Source organism: Panthera pardus, unplaced genomic scaffold (assembly GCF_024362965.1).
Source record: "Panthera pardus isolate Hobbes unplaced genomic scaffold, ASM2436296v1 HiC_scaffold_17, whole genome shotgun sequence".
Classification (NCBI taxonomy): domain Eukaryota; kingdom Metazoa; phylum Chordata; class Mammalia; order Carnivora; family Felidae; genus Panthera; species Panthera pardus.
In genome coordinates, this window is record NW_026526732.1 from 19,240,649 (window position 1) to 19,261,865 (window position 21,217).

At 35.5% G+C, this 21,217-nt stretch overlaps 1 protein-coding gene across 4 annotated transcripts in view; it reads right to left on the minus strand.

The window, feature by feature from the left end:
• STXBP5 (syntaxin binding protein 5) overlaps positions 1-21,217 on the minus strand; it is a 169,614-nt gene that overhangs the window by 91,346 nt on the left and 57,051 nt on the right. For all 4 annotated transcript variants that reach the window (XM_019425027.2, XM_019425026.2, XM_019425025.2 and 1 more), the window contains exons 7-9: positions 17,605-17,688; positions 14,158-14,281; positions 3,243-3,321 (exon numbers count right to left, since the gene is read on the minus strand). In XM_019425027.2, coding sequence (XP_019280572.1) covers positions 3,243-3,321; positions 14,158-14,281; positions 17,605-17,688 — 287 coding nt within the window. The remainder of the gene's footprint in view (positions 1-3,242; positions 3,322-14,157; positions 14,282-17,604; positions 17,689-21,217) is intronic.

Sequence of the window (21,217 nt, forward strand, 5' to 3'; positions counted from 1 at the left end):
ATTGGCTTCACATTTAACTTTGGATTAAGAACTGGCCATGTAAAGAATAGTTCCATAGTTTTAATAAAAGTGCTATTAAAATGTTCTATTAATTATACTGTCACCGTTCACTATGTTAGGGGAAAAATCTGCTCTCTCCTGGTGCAACATATGCTTTTATTTTACTAGGAAACAAAAGCCAGATACAACATCGTGATTCCATTTTTTGTCAGAGTGTACCTTTGCTTCAGAAACAAATCATATGTTATTATTGATCTATAACAGTTACTTCTTCACGGATACACTTTTCGAAACACCGGCCTATGTTCTTCTTCCTCATATTCAGTAACAGTATGCTAGGGCAATTAGAACTGAGACAGGTATGTCCCATGCTTTCACTGAGCTGAATATTTAAGAGGGAACACATGCATTAAACTAATAATTTCATCATTAATGACAAGTAAAAATTCTAGAAGGGAAAAATACAGCATGCTTTGAGACTATATTACTGCGGTCCTAATCTAGGCAACATGGCCAAGACATCCACAAAGCAGTGATATTATTGTTGAGTTATAACGGATGAAAGAGAATCTTTCTCCTCAAATGATTTCTAGGCAAAAAGAAGACAATGCAGACCTTGAGGAGGGAAGGATGACTCTTTTAATAAAATTTGGTAATTTGCCAATATTACTTGTTGCCAACCTGACAAACAACTTCAGGTAGTACCTGCTCAAGACACTTGCTAGGAACAGGAAAAGGGGAGAGCTGACTGGCTTACTTAAAGGAGGGTGATTCTGCTGTAGGTGGAATAGGGGTGCAGTTCTCAATGCTGGTTGCACACTGGAATTCTAAGGAACTATCTCAAGTTTCCAAAGAGGCCATGCACTGTGAAATAAGAGCCTGTTTAATTTACCCAATGTCCTATGCCAGGTGAAAAAAGAAATTGTAAAGCTAGTGAAGATCATTACCAGAGGGTGATCCTATTGATCAATTTACAGGTATCTACAAATGCATACAAAGGAATGAGACTTTTTTTTTTTTTTTTCATTTCTGATCTTAAGAAAAAGTATGGCTGCCATCCTGAAGAAACTGGAAACATAAACATTATCATTATAAAAGAATTGAAAACAGGTGGGGCACCTGGGTGGCTCAGTTGGTTAAACGTCTGACTCTTGATTTTGGCTCAGGTAATGATCTCACAGTTTGTGAGTTCGAGCCCCGCATCGGGCTCCTTGCTGACGATGTGAAACCTGCTTGGGATTCTCTCCCTACCACTCTCTCTGCCCTTCCCCTGTTTGTGTTCTCTCTCTCTCTCTCTCTCTCTCTCTCTCTCTCTCTCTCTCTCTCTCTCTCTCCCTCCCTCCCTCCCTCCCTCCCTCTTCTCTCTCTCTCTCTCAAAATAGATAAGCTTAAAAAAAATTGAAAACAATAAAGCACAAATAGAAAAAAAAAAAATCCTCCCTGGACATTCGCCTTTGTTTCCAATCAGTAGACAACAGGCATGGTTAATTTAAATGTGTAGACAATTCATTTGATGTTGTATTGTAAACTATAAACACAGGTTTTTTTCTGGTTCACCCCACACACTTTGTTTTTGTTTTTGCTGTCATTGCCTTTCCTTACATTCCTTTGCCATAGGACAAATTATGCAAACAATTTGGTAGTAGGAAGTAGGTAGTAGGCAGTAGGACAGTTGGTAGTAGGAAGTTTTCTAGTAACAATAAGAGCGACTATTCAGAGGAAGTTTATTATGTACCGGGCACTCTGTGAAATGCTTTCAATACATGACTGTCTCTCACTTAATTCATCACAACCACCTTTTGACCTATTATCATATTTATGTAATAAATGAGAAAACTGAAGTTCCAAGAAGTCAAAAAACTCTATGCCAAAGGTCACACAGTGAGGGATGCCACAGTCAATTAAACAGATGCCATTCCTTTTGGAGTTCATTCAACCTCTTGTTGGAACCAGTACATCTTCCGAATCCCACAGGAAGGCTGATGAGTATCAAGGACAAGTAACAGCAACCTTATGATTCTTCAGCCACTGTCTTTCTCAAATGAGAATAGGGCTAAAATGAATACGATTAGAAGACGAGTAAATAGAGGTCAGTGGACCACAGTTATAACAACCAGTGGTTATAAGCTGGTATTTAAAAACTGGGGCGCCGGGGTGGCGTAGGCAGTTAAGCATCCAACTCTTGATCTCGGCTCAGGTCATGATCTCGGCTCAGGTCATGATGTCACGGTTTGTGAGATCAAGCCCCACACTGGACTCTGTGCTGATGGTGCAGAGCCTGCTTGGGATTCTGTCTCTCTTTCTCTCTGCCCCTACCCCTGTGTGCTCTTTCTCTCTCTCAAAATACATAAACTTAAAAAAGAAAACATATGCCAGGGTTCTAAATTTCCATGCATCAGAATCTCGTCTCAGTCTAATTAAAATACAGATTGGTTGGCTCCACCCACAGATAGTTTCTGATCCAGAAGGTGTGGGGAAGAGTCTGAGAATTTGCATTTCTAACAAGGTCTCAGCTAATACTGCTGTTCCAAGGACCACAATTTGAGAACCAATGCTCTGTATACACTACATAAATTCACTCCCTTACATAGCTATGATAAATAAAACCACACACTCTTCCTGGGGAACTAGAACATAAATAAAAGGCTTCTTTCAGGGGTTAATGAGGTGGAATTTTCTAACAAACATTTATAATTTTTCCCTTTATTATACATTTAAACATCTGGTACATATAAGAAATACAAACTACAACTGACAAACTTCCTTTAATATTTAAACCGTATGTGTTTTTGTATTTGCCAAATATTCTCATGATGAGATTTAATTTGTGAAAAACACACATAACTTTCATAATTAACATATATAGTATAAATAGGTTAAGTTTTAAATATTTGTTCACTGCTTGTTCCAGTTTTCAGTAGTGAATACTACTGTGAATAGTAGTGAATAGCAGCAACCATTGTTGCTAAAGAGTAACTGAACTGAATGTATAACGTTTAACAAGAAAGATTATTCAAACTTTCCAAGATACATTACAAAACTACCAAAGACAAAGAGAATACAAAGAAATACTTTATCCTAAATTTACCAATTTTAGTTATTTCATTAAATAAAGCATGCATAAAATTTAAGACTGGGCTAGAACATTCTAAAGTAGGCTTTAAAACATAATGATAAAATAGCCTTTAGTGCTATTTTAGTAATTATATACAATGAATATTGGCAATGAAGTAAAATCTTACCCAGATCTAGTCGTTTTGAATTCCACCTTGAGGATAGGTTTGCATGGTTCTGGCTTCTTTCCATCCTTTAACTGTTTTCCTAAAATATATTTTCCTGCATTAAATTCTAAAATTCTAAATTACTCTAAATTCTTAAATTGATAGTTAATATATAAAATGAAAGTAAAGTATAATGAAATCAACCATGTAACATTTTTAAACAATTTTGAAAGAAGTTTTCAATATAAAATATTTAAAATGATCAAGTAATTTTTACTGTTTGAAAGTCAGTGCTGCAAAGTAAATGAGTAACTTAGTACATTTATGTGACAAAATTCTTGAAAAGAGACATTGATAGCCTTTCCAATGTTCTTAATTACAGATAAGCAAACAGAATTTCAATTTTGTAAATGAATTCAAGTTTTAAAATAGCTAGATTTAAAAAAATAAATTAAGCCATATTTTACCCAAGTGTGACAGGTTGCAAAATTAAACCCTATGCTAATAACTTCATTTATATTTATTCTAAAGTAGGATCCATCCACTGTAATGTCTGAAGAGACTGCTAAAATAAACCAAGCTCTATAAAATGTCAGAAATTCATACTGTGAAAGAATTTTATTATTTTAAAAAAAGTTTTATTTCTGCTATTTCTACATATTCATTGTAGAAACAACACAGAAAAATATAAAGCAAATAAAACATATTCCCCTTCTTAGAGATTAATCATTCTCAACATTATTGTAATATTCTTGGGAGATCCCAAACACATGCCTCTACCCCATACTTCTCTCCCACCTTCCCCCTGCCTCTTGGCACACCTGCTCATTCTAATAAACTTTCATTGTTTAAATTTTATTCTTGTTTGCCTCACCGACAAGAATGTAAATGCCATGAAGGCAAAGGTTTTACGTGTGTATGTGTTTCTGTTGATGTATTCCTGGTGACAAACATTATTTGGCATAAAGTGGGCACTCAGTTACTATTTAATGAGTGTGTAAATTGATGATTTTTCCTAAGGATTAATTCTTAGGAAAAGGGATATGTGGGTCAAACTGTATTCCAAACAGGCTATACCAATTCATACATCCAACAGCAGTGTAAGAACATAGTTTGCCACACTCTTCGTAAACAATGTTTTCTTTTGTTTTGTTTTTGTTAAGTGGAAAGGGTATCTCATTTTAATTTGTGTTGTTTTAATCTCTGAGTATTCTTTGCCTTTCCGGTCATCTGTATATCTTCTTTGAAAAATACCTCATGTCTTTTACCTATGCTTATATCTTACCTTCTTTACATTTAAAAATGCTAATCAAAGGTCATTAACACTATATCCATCATATATTACAGGTATTTTTCCTAGACTCATTTACGACTGAATTCTTAGAAAATTTAAAAAACTGCACAAAAGTATACATTTAAATAATCAAGTCTATCAGTCTTAATCATGTGTCCAGTTAAGAAAACTAAAAATCTTAAAATGCCAATTCTTCCACAATTAATTCACAAATTTAATGTAATTAGAATTCCAACAGCTTTTCTTGGATTTGCACAAAATGACCTTAAAGTTCACATGGTCAGCTCACTACCTATGAATAAGCTAAGGAAAACTAGGAAAGGAAGGTGACTTCCAGAATGACAAAGTAAGGACCTCTGTGAACTCGCTCTCCCACAAAAATTTAAATACTAGCAACTAAAGTTAACCACTTCAGAACTGTGAAGTCACAAAACAAGTGGAACATTGTCTACCCAACAGAATGATGGAAACTCGGGGGGGGGGGGAGGATGTTCTGATGAAAGGCTATTCCCAACCTCCTCACTCCCCAGCTCAGTGACTAGACAAACAGGAAAAAGCAATAATACATGCCATCACAGAGGGTTGAAATTTCGCAATTCCATCAAAACCAACTTTGTTAGACCACAATCATTGATATTTTGTCCCAACTCACAGCTCCCTGGAAACTATTCCCAAGATATCGTGGCAATTTCATTTGACACAGACATCAGCTTAGGGAGACAGAAGGTCTCATACCTGCAGGGCAGCACAGATATAATAACAATTTGCTGGTGGTATCACAGTTGCCTAAGGCTGTGGTTTCAGGTGTGTCAAGTAAGAGCCTGGGCAAGAATTTAAAGAAAATCCTGAAAAACTAGACATACACTAGGACTAAAAGGTTGCATACAGGTGCAAGGTCATGTGCATGCTCAGAAAATACCTAGGAAAGAAGGAAGTCACTCTTTGATTTTGAAACCTTGAGCAAAGAGGAAGTTAAAAAAAAAAAAAAAAAGGAAAATGCAGAAGTAAAATGGGCTATAATGTCTACTGTTAGCAGGAATGTTGTAAAAGAAGTACTCATACATGGCTGAAGGAAATGTGTAATGGATACAGTCTCTTTGAAAGGCAGCCTGAGAACATTAATTTAAAGTAGAAATACTTATAGGGCGCCTGGGTGGCTCAGTTGGTTAAGCGGCTGACTTCAGCTCAGGTCATGACCTCACGGTTAGGGAGTTTGAGGCCCACATCGGGCTCTGTGCTGACAGCTCAGAGCCTGGAGCCGGCTTCAGATTCTGTGTCTCCCTCTCTCTCTGCCCTCCCCGATTCATGCTCTGTCTCTCTCCCTCTCTCTCTTTCAAAAATAAACATTCAAATTTTTTTTAAAAAAATACTTAAAACTCTAACCCTTAGGAACAGCAATTCTACTCCTAAACATTTATTCCATAAAAACAAAAGGACCAATGCCTACCAAATATGTACAAGATGGTAATAGCAACATAACTTGTAGTGTATTTTCAAGAACTGAAAATAAAGTGAACGTCCATTATTTTGGAATGGCTGAACACTGGGAAAAACTGGGACACAAACAATTGGCTATTACATGACTATTAAGATGAAGGAATTAGAACTATGCCAGATGACACGAAGAGACTTTCCTCAAGTACACTGGATTCGGAAAACATACAAAAAAGACTAATATAATTCTGTGTTTTGCAAAACAATGCCCAAACCCTCATATTTACATATATACATGTACTAATATATATAATTTTAGAAGCATATTTATTTTGGAAGAACACCTGTTAAGATTTTTGACAGTGTACCTGGTAGGACAGGAAAGGGGACCGGGCTGCTAACATGGGGAAAGGCTGAGGGAGAAGGGACTGGCAAGATACGATCACATTTATGGGATCCTTGGTTTCCCTTCCTTGGTTTCATGCTTATTACGAAGTTCTTCCCTGCCCCCACATCATTTAAGTTTCTTTTTGCAGTATCTTATAATTGCTTTACAGTCTCACTCATTACATTTCATTATTTTGTGAAGTTTATTTTGGCACAGGGAAAGTATTTTTCCTCTAACAATTTCCGAGCTATTTTTATAGTTCTATTGAGCTGTAATTGCCAGACAGCAAAGTGCACAGATTTAAAGTGTACAATTTGAAGAGTTGTGATAGAGGTATGCACCTACCAGCGCTATTTATTGAACCATCATAGCTTTCCCACGGATTCAAAATGTCACCTTTATTACATTAAATTTTTATAAATACACACCTGTCAACTGGTATTAGAGCATCTAATCCTGCCTCAAGATCCCAGGGAATCATCTCTTCCCCTCTTTGTATGAAATGACAATGTAATGAAACTTGAACCTCTGGCATCCTAATTTACAAAAACCAAGTGGCCAGTGACAAAGTAAGCAGAACACCAGACCGAGGGACTGGAAAGGACTGCTAGGAGAGAAGACTGGTTTACTGAGTGGGGAAGGGGAATTGAGAAAAAAAGAAAGGTAGAAAAAAAGGACACCTAAATCTGAAAATTAGTCCCTCACACTGTACAAGGAACACAGGATTTTAACCACTATTTCAGTATGTTCAGAAATATAGGGCCTTCCAGTAAGTTAAATGTCTGCTCTGACAGCCAGCATCAGGCCTTTAGTCTCCTTCTACCCCCCAAAGTTCTAATGAAAGCGTCAGACTGATAAAACTTGAGAATGCGGACATAAATTTTATATTTATTTTCTCAAAGGTTACTTTTGTATACATTTTGCTTCATGAAGTAAACAATTATTCAACTGTAGCTCAATTTAATTTATTTCAATATTCACCACCACTCTTTCAGTGGCTAGGATGAGTTTTAAAGAAGGACATTGAGTGGTGTATCTACTGAATCCTTACAAGTTGAAGCTTTTATATGTCATGCACAAAACATGGCTAGGTACAAAATTCTTAGCTTTTGTCTTGCTCAATAGTCTTCCATGTTGTTCCACCATGTCCAGCATTTAAACTTATAATGAAGTTTAAAGCCAGTCTGATTTTTATTTCTTTGTAAGTAAACTTTTTTTCCCACCCCCTATAAGGATGCTGCAGAGTAGTTTCATTATCTCCGTAAGTCAAAAATGTTGCAGTTTTTATAGTCATCTTTCTTCATTAATCTTGTGTGGACCTTAATGAGTCCTTTTGATCAGCATAGTCTTTTTTTTTTTTTTTTCCAACTCAGATTTTTAAAATTATGTCACCAATCATTGCTTCATTACAGAAAAATTTATTCATCTGTAATCCTAGATTAACCATTTTCTAAATCAAGTAAGTAACAAGGCATAAGATTTAATACAGCACATATACAGGATGTTTAGAGGATCACCTGATTTCACCACTAGGTGTCATTTTACCTCTTACTTGCTATGTCACCCGAGCAGCAAAAATCTGTGCTTATTCAGCTTGTGCTTGTTCAAATACCTGTGAACTGCCTTGATAAGTTGTTGAAAAGAGCTGGTTAATTATAAAACAACTTAATAAATCATATAAACCTCCTTGTCACATCTGATTTCTTATCTCTTACTATGCCCTGCTCTCCATTCCTGTAAACCACCCAGCCACAAAGAATTGGTCTAAGCCCTGTAGATTAAATTCCAGAATTGTATTCACGTATGTCCATTTCTTCCCATTTGTTGTCACGATCGAAATCTTCAATATTTATTGTTTATAAAAGCTTCTTAATTGGTCTCCCTCTTCTGCCGCCAGCTCAACTGATGCACTACCATCAAAGTAGTATTTCCAAAATATAGATTTTGTTTCTCATTGTAAAATCATTTAGGTCTCCATCACAAAGTCCACCGTGGTAGCCACCACTCATACACGGCTACTTAACACCTAAAATGTGGCTAGTCCAAGATGTGGTATAATTGTAAAGTACATATATTTCAAAGAGTATAAAAAAAGAATGTGAAATATCTCAAGTTTGTATAAAAAAAGAATGTGAAATATCTCAAACATTATTAAAACTAATTTGACCTTTTTCAACAGTTACTGGTATAGTTACTAATAAATTTAAAACTACACATGCAGCTTGCATTACATTTCTATTGGACGGTGATGTTCTAGAAAATAAAATGATTCCACTGGAGAATCACACCGTTAACAATACTAGTCTGAAACGAGGAGGGTGTTCTTTCTTTAATGAGTGTGAAGACACCCCAGCTGGAGATATCTGAATATGTAGTTTTTGACTCTTGGCCAAGGGCAACGGGAGTTATGATATGCTTGTTCAAGTTCCAAAACGCCCCAAAACTCCCCTGGTAACCCCGAGTGTAACAGTTTTACTGATGGCTGGCAATGGGCCTAATTGGTTTGGCAAGACTGGCTTGATCACTGAAAGGGTAAATTGAGTTCCTCAGAAGTCAGATGGTGGTTGGAGGGAGACTCAGCACGATCCTTGTGTACATGTAAGTGCCTGTGGGAGCTTGGATATGGGACGTCTCTCAGAATGCTTACCTGCGTTATGTTTCTCCTGCTGCAGGATGATATCCTTTGCCTCGAAATAAAAGCTTTATTTGCATATGCTCTGTGGAGTCTGGTAAGTCCTTTCAAATTCATAAACTGAGCAAAACTTTGTAATGAACTATATAAAGAACTGCAATATGGTTTTATTATTTATTGAATGTTTTATGCTTCCGGTGAATCTTAAAGGTAGACTAATACAATTTTTTGCATGTCATATCTTTAAGATACTGTATTGACTTTTACTTATGTAAGATTTTATTTTCTCTTCAGTGACACTTAACAGAATTAAAGTTTCCCAACCTTGGTTTATTTCTTAATAAGTAGATTAGACTGTACCAATTAATAAGCTTTAGGAAATAAATTTTAAAATATCATGTCCTTTAACGGACATCTATTGATTTTAACCATCTATCACGTCTATCTCCTTTGAGAATCATCTGATTTTGATGAAGGTGACAATCAGAAAAATCTCACTCTGATTGACACACACATACCCAGGATTAGAGGGGAGATCCTGTGGTGCCCTGAACCAGCAAATCATAGAATCATTATGATTGCTTCAGGGTAAATATGTGAGCCATTCCAGGATTATCAAGTTCTTCCCTCCTAAATTATGAAAGCTTGTCTGTCCTAGGAGACAAACAGGTAAAAAGAGAAAAGCGGAACTCACCCTTAGGCTTACCATATGAGATACAGCATTTATAGCCCACCAAGATGAAATGACTTTGCAGTCAGTAGATTGAACAAATACTGCTTTATTTCCACAGATTCACAAAACTTTACACCTTAAAAATCACCTTGTTCACCTTAGATGACACTAAGTCCCAGAGAATAGTAATTACCTCCACAAAGTCATTTCACACATAGCAAAGCTAGAGTTACATTCCAGGTTTTCTGATTGCCAAAGAAATGTTCTCTGCAATTCATAAAAACTAGATTAAAGGGAGCTATCACTGTTTTAGTCAAAAATCACCTATTAAGTATTTTAGACACACGAATGAAAACTTTCTGAAAAAATGTAACTATCAACCATCTTTATATGCATTGTAAAGTTATCCAACATTGTATCAAAAAATTATCTTAAATGAATTCAAATTATTTTCCTTTACTGGAAATCTGATCGTTACTATCTAGATAACTGCTATGCCCCTCAGAAGAAGAGTCCGGCAAACAACTTTAGCTATGAAAGATATCATCAAAGGGTAACTGGAACGTAATAGCTAACACATCTGGAGAACTATCTTACGATTCAGTTATAGTTCAAGCCCATCATTCCCCAAAGTGTACTTCATAGAACACTAGAGAACCACAAGATGTCCTCCAAATAAAAGATACTAAAGTCAAATAAGTTTGTGAAAAGCCACATAAAATAAATGCATTTGTAAACCGTATAAATAATATATATAGGGATGTACCTATATGTGTGTACGTGTATATACATATATACTCTTAGAAATTCGTAGCACACATTAAAGGTTATGAAGTATTACAGTGAAGAAAATGCTCAATTTTAATTCAGCATTTCCTAATCTTCAACTATAACATGCTTTTTCACCAAAAAATTCATTAACGTAAGAAAAATTTGTATTGTGAAATATATTTTGGGGAACAATACTCTAATCTAAAAATCTTTTGGTACTATCCTATCAAATAAATACCAGACCCAGATTTATAATTATTATAATCACATATGTATAGCACATCACAGTTTTCAGGTACTTTCACTTATATTTTGTTTATTTGATCCAGGATATAGAACAGTGCCTATCACATGGTAGCCCCAATATTTGCTGAATTTAAGTAAAAATAATCCCCACAACAACCATGTCAGAAGGCTAAATTCATTTATTATCCCCATTTATAATTGAGGATGTTGAGGTTCAGAAATATTAACTGACTTCCCAAAGGCCACAGACCTAGAAACTAGGGAACCAGGGCTTGACCACAAATCTTCTGACTTTAAAACCCCATGTTAGGTTGATTACGTCTTCTGAACAAATTCTTCAAGGACATCTCAAGCTATTCCTTACCTTGAACGTCATGTAATAAAAGTACTGGCAGAAGTCTTAAAGTACAATCATTTCCTGACTATCAAGGTAATGCTTACAAATGCTTTTTAAGAAGAAGATACCCAACCATTAAATGGGTTTAAATATAAAAAAAATCAAAATGGACAAAATTTTAAGTCTAGTATATTTAAAGTAATTTACCATAACTGTTAGAAAGTAAAAGCAAGAGACAACAACAGAAGACACTAATGAGAAAATAACCCTAAATTTCAATCCATCAAAGCAGACATTTAGTACACCCAAATTATACACCACAAGTATGGTTATATATGGAATATATGACACCTTGTTACGGCATGAAAAACACATTTTTCTAGTTTAATGTATAAAAATGTATTTAGTTTTGTCGCTGAAATCAGTTATTAACATAAACTTAACTCTGGTAGGTTACCCACCCTTAGCAATAAGCAGTAAACATTATTACTATTGAAAATAATTCATATTTTATTAAGAGTACTTCTGATCATATACATTTTTAGACTGCTATTATATGCAATAAATGCCATCCTACTTTTTCACACCTGCCACAGAAAAAACTTATTTACACTTTATTTGGATTCTAATTTTGAAAAGAACATATTACTACAAATATTCTGTCTTATTCATTTAAAAATAATTTTAGCTAGTGACTTTGCTAAGATACTACAAACTCTATAGAAACTTTATGCCACTTCTGAAAATCTGCTCTCAAAGAGCTAAGATTTTGGCATAAAAAGGGATCAAGATTAAACAAGAAAGTCAACATTTGGCAATTATCACAGTAAAGTTAATCCAGCCAAGAAACAACAATGGGTGCTAAAAACAGAGGGTATAATTTTGAGGAGGTACAGTATGTTGATACAGTCTCAAAGTACTCCCTTCAAATCAAAATATTTACTGATTACAAATACAAGTTAAAATAGTTATCAATTTCAAAGGGAAAACGAATGCTGTAATAGAGAGCTCTGACAGAAGTTTCATCAAGGGACCAAGGTATAAGATACCATCAATGTGGACAAATCAAACACAAGTTCCACTTGGAAGGCAGCAAAAAGAAAGCAAACCTTTTCAGAGAGTGCAATCGGAATCTAAGCATGAAAAAACATCAGACAAAACTAAATGCAGGCATATTCTATAAAATAACTAACCTACAATATTCAAAATTTGTCAGTTATGAAAATCAAGAAAAGGCTCAAGAACTGTTCCAGTTGGAAAGACACTGAAGAAACATGACAACTAAATGTAATCTGCATATAGACCCTTTTGATAAAAGGCAAAAGGTGGTGATACAGGAGAATGTTCTTATTTGTAAGAAATAGATACTGGAATATTTGGGGGTGACTGAGCAGTATGTCAACAACTTACTCTCAAACCGTTAAAAAGAAAAAAAAGTACCATTCTTACGTAAAAAGATAAAAATTTAGATAAACTTAAAACTGCAAAACCAATGTTGTATATTTCTATCATCTTTGATACTAGTTTCATTTTCTCCTGGATTTGAAATGAAAGGTTTGAAACTAATCATCCACTTTTTGGTTTTCAGGATTCTTAGGATGTAGAGGTCTTAGGAGATCCTAAAATTTAAGGGAATTCCTAGGAGTATCACCAAGACTAGAGAACTAGGCACTAATAAAAAATGAAAATATATTAAGAAAAACTGGAACCTTAATCATTAAGGGCTATCCTCTGGATGCACACATAAATACACCTGTTGCAAATTTAAAATAGTTTTTCTGGAAGACTGCTACCACAAAGCAATGGTAAAGTATATCACAATGTGTGGCTTTAAGAATTACTATTTTTTTCTAGAAAACAACTCTAAAAACCCATCCTGACACAGGTAGATAAACCGTTAATTTTACTGTTTCTTTAATTTCTATGTTGCAATAATTTAGATTAATATTTTTTTAAAGTAGGAACTGATCATTTTAAAGCAAAAAATAAAATATTAGCAATGCTACAGGATATTCTTCAATATACTACCAAAAAATAACAATTCCTTTAATCTCCCTAAATTCACTGGTTAAGAATCTCTTAGGGTGGTTGGAGAATGCAGATTAATAAAGAAATACAAATTCCTAAGCTTCATTCAAAACTCAAAGAAGGCCTTCATAATCTCTTCATAAACACCCTAATAAAACCTTCTTAAGAGGTTCTGTCAATAGAGCTTGCACAGAAAAGAATTAACACAGCAAGCTTGAGACTGCTATCCCTAGAAAGGTTGGCTTGCAGGGTTAGCTCTTGGTTGGCATCTGGTAACTGGCTTTTGAGATGGTTTCCACAATGCCGATTCTGATAAGGGTGACACAGTGTGCCTAAGCTGTCTGTATGAACAAAACAATTTATGACGAATCCCTGCTTTCTTTCTGGGCATCTGAAATTTTGGTATGCGCTAAAGCAGAAAGTGTTGGTGGAGAGACTCCAATAAAAACTCCGAACCCCTGGGCTCATATGAGGTTCCATGTTAGACAACATTTCACATATCTGGTAACAACTCATTGCTAGAGCAAGTAAACATGTCCTGTGTCACTTCACTGGGAGAGGGCTATTGGAAGCTTCCTCCAGACTTTACCTCATGTACCTTTTCCGTTTGTTGATTTTACTCTTCATCCCTTTGCTGAGTCCTGGGAGTCTCACTAGTAAATCATCAAACTTGGGGTGACCTTGGGAACCTTTGACATAATTCTTCAATGCATAAAATTACCTTATGTAGAGTTCAAAGTGTTTCAGTACACACACACACACACACACACACACACACACACAAGCTGCACACACACAAGCTGCATGCAACTTGCAAGTGATAACTTTAAGATGAGAAAGGCTTAAAGTCCTATATCTTTCACAAAATTATTCACTTTTTGGACTACTGGACAAACAATATTCAGAAGACAATGTGCCATTCATTTGCTCAAAGTTCAAATTTGAAGTATCAACTGTAAATACACTTAGAGAGTTTATTAGCTGGTTGTTACATTTTATTTCCATATGTGTATATATTTTTAATTTCCTTAAAAAAACCCTCATCCTTATCCTCAAAAACAAAACAAAAAATCCAAATTCAAAACAGTTTAATGTACACAATTTTTGTAGCGTTCAAAGGGATACATTCTTACCATGTGGAGTGATTGTCTGTACAGGTTTAGCTGGGGACCTCACATTCCATATAGTCAAGGTGCCGTCTGAATGACTGCAAATAAACTGTTTTCCCTCATGATGCCAAGCAACAGAGTGAATAGCCTATAGAAGAGGGGTGAAGAATTCCATTTTTAGAAAGAAAATCTCAACACCAAGCTATATACAATCAATATTATAATTTTCAACTTTAACCTTTTCCTATTTTCCAAGCTAAAGTCAACATGTTACAACCTTTACATTCCCATTAGCCCTCTTATAATGCAAATGAAATTTAATACGATATTGACACTGTTTTAATTCTTTTTATTCCTTAAGCCAGCATGAGGATGATATAATAGTGATATATGTATTAGCAACACATTCACGAAAACAATGTATTCTTATAGTTTCTCAGAATAAACTATAGCTAAACTTAAATTATCAAGTAGTTACAATCAATATCCCATCAGAAAAAAAATTGGTTGCATTAGATTAGAACAGATTTTTTTTTAAACATTCTTTTTTTTTTTTTAATTTTTTTAACGTTTTTTTAATTTATTTTTGAGACAGAGAGAGACAGAGCATGAATGGGGGAGGGTCAGAGAGAGAGGGAGACACAGAATCTGAAGCAGGCTCCAGGCTCTGAGCTGTTAGCACAGAGCCCGATGCGGGGCTCGAACTCACGGACCGCGAGATCATGACCTGAGCCGAAGTCGGCCACTTAACCGACTGAGCCACCCAGGCGCCCCTAGAACAGATTTTTTAAATCAACTAAAACTCTAAGACAGAAACATAGATTTGGAACTAAGATCAACTAAAAAAAAAACAAAAAAAAAAAACCTCAGACTCAGCTCCAACATGTTACCCATCTCTCACAGTAATGAGATGATTTTTAAAATCTGAAGAGACCCTTTTTTGATTAGAAAGTTATTTTATACCTCTGAGCCACTTAAAAACTATCTGAGAAATATTTTTATATGACCAAAGTATGTAACCTTTCAATTTTTGTTCTAATATTATTCTGTCTGCAAAAAAAAAAAAAAAAAAACACACAAAAAAACCACCAAAAATAAAATCACTCTCCTAGGTCCTCTTTAAATAACTTCTCAACTCAAGTTGATAACACTCCTAGTTCTTCATGGTCAATTGACTTTAAAAGCTGCCCTACTGGAATACGGCAGAACTGCTGAGTGCAGCACAAAACCACATAACTGAAACTTAAGAGCTCCACTCATATACAGGTCAACGTTTACTATTATCTCATTCGATTTAATCTTGAACTATTTTAAACTATCAACGTTTACTATCATCTCGTTCAATTTAGTTTTTAAAATCTGCTCTGACTTTAATGTAGAAAATAGATTTACAGGTCAAAACTTTCAATGAAATTATAGGAACCTTCTGTTAAAAATATTTTTTTATACTTTCAACGAGCTCTTGATTATTGAGCCACACGCTGCTTATAAATAAAAACTTAAAAAACTATGAAAAAAATAGACACAAAGTATGCTGCTATGAAAACAAAGGAAATTCTCTTTTAGTTCTGCTTACAAAGATACTATGCAAATATTAATAAAGTATTCCAAGTATTACTATAGTTTCTCAATGTCATCTGCTATTTAAGTAACTGAAAGCATCAATACAAAGACATGACATATTTTATCTTAAAAACAAGAAAAACCACTGATACACCTCCTAGCTCTAGTCATTGAATTAGAAATCATGACCCTTACTAATCCCCAGATTACAGTTACTGGATACCATTTCACACTGACTGAGCCACATTTCATAAGAAAAACATCCTAAGTTTGAAACAAAAATATGCAAAATTAATAGTTACACTTTGTTATAATAATGGCAGGGAAGCTATCCGTGACTATTATCACCAAAGAATTCAGGAACCAAAAGGAGGAGGTTCACTGACCAAAAATGGAACAATCTGAAAATCAGTAAGAATAGTAACTTCAACGCGTCAAAGGAGAGCAAACATGTTTAAATCCTTAAGTACATAGTGAAACTAGAAGCAAGAACAAATTGGTCATCATTGAGATTACTAGAGAACAACCCCTTTAGAGTAAATATCGAAGTAAAATGAGAGAATCATTGATGCTTTTCTTAAGAACTGTACTACTATTAACCAAATAGTAGATGAGAAGAAGTTTCTCTTTACACTCAAGTGTCTGAGTTAATAAGTAGAGGAGGAATTACAGAATTACACCTTCGTTTTGCAACCTCTATGCATTAATAAATCTAGGCCTTGAACAACACTGCCTGCTCACCTCACAGACACTAACACTCCACCTAACAGAAAAGCATCAGCATCATTTATGAAGAAGTCTCGCTAAAAATGAAAAATGAATCTGAATTCGATCAAGCCTCAGCATACTATCCATTTTATAGGAAATCTAAGGGCAAAAAAAAAAAAAAAAAAGTTAAACACAAGAGGGACGGAGCCAGAAAAATCTAGTCTTTGGGAGACTCTACCTTTAACAAATAAATGGCCATAAAGAAGGAATGCAGGGGTGCCTGGGTGGCTCGGTCGGTTAAGCGTCCGACTTCGGCTCAGGTCATGATCTCACAGTCCGTGAGTTCAAGCCCCGCGTCAGGCTCTGTGCTGACCGCTGAGAGCCTGGAGCCTGTTTCAGATTCTGTGTCTCCCTCTCTCTCTGCCCCTCCCCTGTTCATGCTCTGTCTCTCTCTGTCTCAAAAATAAATAAACGTTAAAAAAAATTTAAAAAAGAAAGAAGGAATGCAGTAAGGAGGGAAGGCAAAAGGTGAGGAGAGGCCTACAGTTTGTGAGACTTAAAAGACATTGGTCAACCACAATCAATCTTTATTTGGATCTTTTTTTTTTAAATTTTTTTTTTAACGTTTATTTATTTTTGAGACAGAGAGAGACAGAGCATGAATGGGGGAGGGTCAGAGAGAGAGGGAGACACAGAATCTGAAACAGGCTCCAGGCTCTGAGGGGTCAGCACAGAGCCCGACGCAGGACTCGAACTCATGGACAGCGAGATCGTGACCTGAGCCGAAGTCAGACGCTTAACTGACTGAGCCACCCAGGCACCCCTTTCTTTGGAACTTAAAACAAGTGAAACTATACTTGTCTACAGTTTACTATGACTTGTATATAATAAAAAAAAATAGGATACATTTACTAATTTTCTGGTAAATGACAGAATACTTCTAGGAGAACCAACGAGATAAAAGGCTGACACTAGTCCCAGGGGTAAAGGGATTAGAAGGCCAAAAGACAGGGGTGGAGAAGAGATTTTTTTGTTTTTTAAATCTTTTAAGCTATGTGATTATCTGTTTTATATATTTAAAAAGTGTTACAATTACAAAGGTTGCCTCAACTAAAATCACCAATTAAGTTCTTAGAGAAGCTGTTCTGAACTAGAAAAATGACAAAAATAACGTTTGAGTAGCAAAACTAATGTTATTACCTCATCATACGTGTATCTGTAGTCGGCTTTCTTTGATTTGAGGTCCCATAACACCACTGTTCCAGATTCGAAGCCAATCAAAAGCTGTAATAAAAGAAAATGCCATATGACCTAGGAATGATATTAATTATGTGAAACATTTATTTGCTGACAATAAAGATAAATATTATCATTCACGTTTTAAGTATAAAATTATAATTACACATCTTCATTGCTAATCATATGAATGATGAGGATACTGCACTGCAGTATATTATATATTATATATTAATATTATACATTACATACATATATGTTTGATGATTAGTGACTCAGCATATATAACTAGTTATTGAGAAAGAAAACAGTACCATTTTGAAGTCCGGTGTGTACATTTTCATTAATTAATATAACATAATAAATTACTAACTAAAAATTAACATTTGTAGGTGCTTTCGAGTTTACAAACTCTCTTAATTCAACACATTTTAGATAATCTCACTTACTCATCTATCTATTGATAAGTTCCAAGTTATATCCAGCCTAGATCCTTCTCATGAGATTCAGACTCAATTCCAGTGGTCACGGCTCCCTTTACTAACTCCGTAAGAGCCTCAAAGTAAACGTGTCCAAAAGTGAATTTGTTATTTTCCCCCTACACTGTGTCTCTCTATTTCCTGTCTTAATGTTCATTAAGTTGCTCAAACAAACATCTGGAGGATCATCCCTAACTCTCGTCTCCCTCATCAGGGAAAATCATCCGGTGATTTTAAAATTACGTTCCATTATCTCTCCACTTTCCCCCACCTCCAATACCTCTCTCCTGGTTCAAGACACAAAGTTTTTTTTTCTGGTCTCCCAGTCTCCCGACCCCAGTTTTGCTCCTTTTTAAACTCATTCCCTATTGTAGCTAGTGTTTTAACAGTTCTAAAACGCAAACCTGATTATGGAAATGCATGCTTTCATTTAAACTTTTTTATTGTCTTACCATTACTTTTAGGATAAAGTCCAAACTGAGTAATATGACCTGTAAGATTTACTATGGTGTGACTGCTGCTTACCTCTCCAGCTTCGTCCCTTGTCACATCCCTCTTACCCAATACACTCCAGCACATCTCTCTGTTCATGCTCTCTTACCTTTGCTGCCTTCCCACCTGGGCCACATTTCAATGTCTCCCTCTTTGCCTGGCCAATCCTACTAACATCTAGAAGTTGTTTTAGCTATTACTTCCTCTGGGAAGCGTTCCTTGACCTGCCAAACGTAAGTCAATCCCATTCCTATGTCCTTCAACAGCACTCTGTACATTTTTTTAATCTGAAGGATCGCTACACAATAGTGGCCTTTTCCTTAGCTGAATTTTCTTACTGACTATAATACTAGTCTATTTAGGCAAGGACTGGTCTTATCTTGTTCACCACCACTGTAAGACACTGAGCCTGACTGATATGTTGTAGGTACTTAATATATTTTGGGAGGGAATAAATAAATTCCAGAATGGAATGCATGTCCTTGCTTTACAGACTGTCCACTGTCTATCAAACCTCTTCTGCCCACAACCCCCGAACTTGACTTTTTCAAATCTCAGTATTCCCTTTGTTTGAAACCTCCTTCTCTTTTATTCTCTGAGTGATCTTCTATTCATTTTTAAGTCTCAATTTAGTGATGCTCCCTTGGGTAAGCCAACTCCCCATTTCTCTAGATAGACTAAGATCTTCCTTCTCCTATGCCAACACATGCATTTTCATCTGTATGTCTCTAATATCTATTATATTGCCTAGTACACAGAAGACAATAAATATTTGTTTAATAAACACATAAATGACTAGTAGGTAGCTAATAGTTGTAATGTAATCTGGGGATATGAACAAAGTCTGGGGCGGTCCCAATAATTTTAATGAAATAGCAATTTTGTGGGTTTCAGACTTCAGGGGTATCTGAAAAGACAATCATTGAAGCTAACAAACTTTCCCCCACCTTGTCAGGAAGTATAGTTAATTTTGCTAATACAAACTGTTCTTTTCTAGACAATGTGAGATACATACTCCTTCTGGAAAAACTGGTATTTGTTTCCTTTACCTTCTCCTAGTCCCTCTAAATACCTTAAGACATGTAATATGGCATTTTCTGAGGGGGAAGTAATAGAGAAACTTCAGGAATAAGAGATGGAAAAGGATAAAACTTAAGAGTTGATATACAGTGTAAACAGCACGGGATTGCTCAGGACATAGGTCCCTTAAGCTCTCGTCTTAGATTTGTTACTTAGTAGCCATTTAACATTAAGGAAGTAATTTTATCCATCCAGATGTTAATAACATAAGAGGGTTATAGTAAGTTTTAACATCTCTAGCCTGCTCTAATATCCTAAGAATGTTAGAAATCTGTGTCAACAGGTTAGACTTTAATCCCCATAATCTCCTAAATATTATAAAAATAGAAGAGCTAACTTAAAAGATATGGTATTTAAACATGGAAAATTCTTTCAATATTAATTCCCACTAGAATCTTTTCTCAGAGATGTTAATTTACATACTGTTGAGCAGTTTCCTTTTATTTTCTTCTCTCCTAAAAAAATTAGTGGGTACACTCAATATGAATGGGACTCTCTGCAACATCAATAACTCTGGGGATGGAATCAGAACGATCAGTATTCAAAATTCCAGCTCTGTCGCTATCTAGCTTTGTACCTCTGGAACACGTAATCACACCAAGTGTCAGCCTCAGCATCTGTAAATTCAGGAACACAACTAACTTACAAATTGTTAAGAGGATCGAATAAAATAGTGCATATAAAGTAGAAAGCACGGTGTCCAAAATAAAGCAGAATTCAGTAAGTGGCAGTCATTACTGTTACTATCCTAAGTAAGTTTACACTAATGCCTAACCTTCCCTAGCCAAGGCCTTTGCTTACTGTGGTGGCATCTCCTATAAGGTTAGCTTTGAAGGAATCTGCCCCGTCGCCTTTCTTTAGTGACACAATGTTACAAAGATCTTTGGAAACAGCAGAAGAGTCACTGATACAAAGTGGGCTTTTCTATTAGAAATCAAAGGTTAGACAATATAAACTAGTCTAGTACCTTAATATTTCAACAACGTTTAGATGAGATTAACTCTGGAAACTAAGGAGAATAACATAATGCCAGGTTTCAAAAAGTGAGGATGATACAAGCAGCTATACGTAATTTATTTATACAATAAATTAAGTATATACTGAGGAATTACTATTTCTATGTCAGGTGCTATGGGAAACATAAACCTTTGTAAATCTCTCTATGCTCAAGGGGTCTCTCGAGCGCAGGGGACGTGAGATATGCACATATTTCTAATACATGGCAATAGGTGACAAGTACTGTAAAACTTGCACAACTAAGGTGCTAATGGATTTGAAAGTGAGAGAAAGCATTTTTAGTCAGGATTAACAGCAAAGATATCACGAAAGATATATATTTAATCTAAGCCTCAAAATGTGGGTACGAATTCAGCAGACAGCATTCAGTGGAAAAGCATTGCATACAAAGGGACTCCCATACAGGAGGCAGGGAGGCAGCAAAGAACAGCTCACATCTGGGAAACAATAACTATTTGCTTCAGCAGAGCATTCAGGTGAAGGTGTTATGAAAGACAGTGGAACCTAGG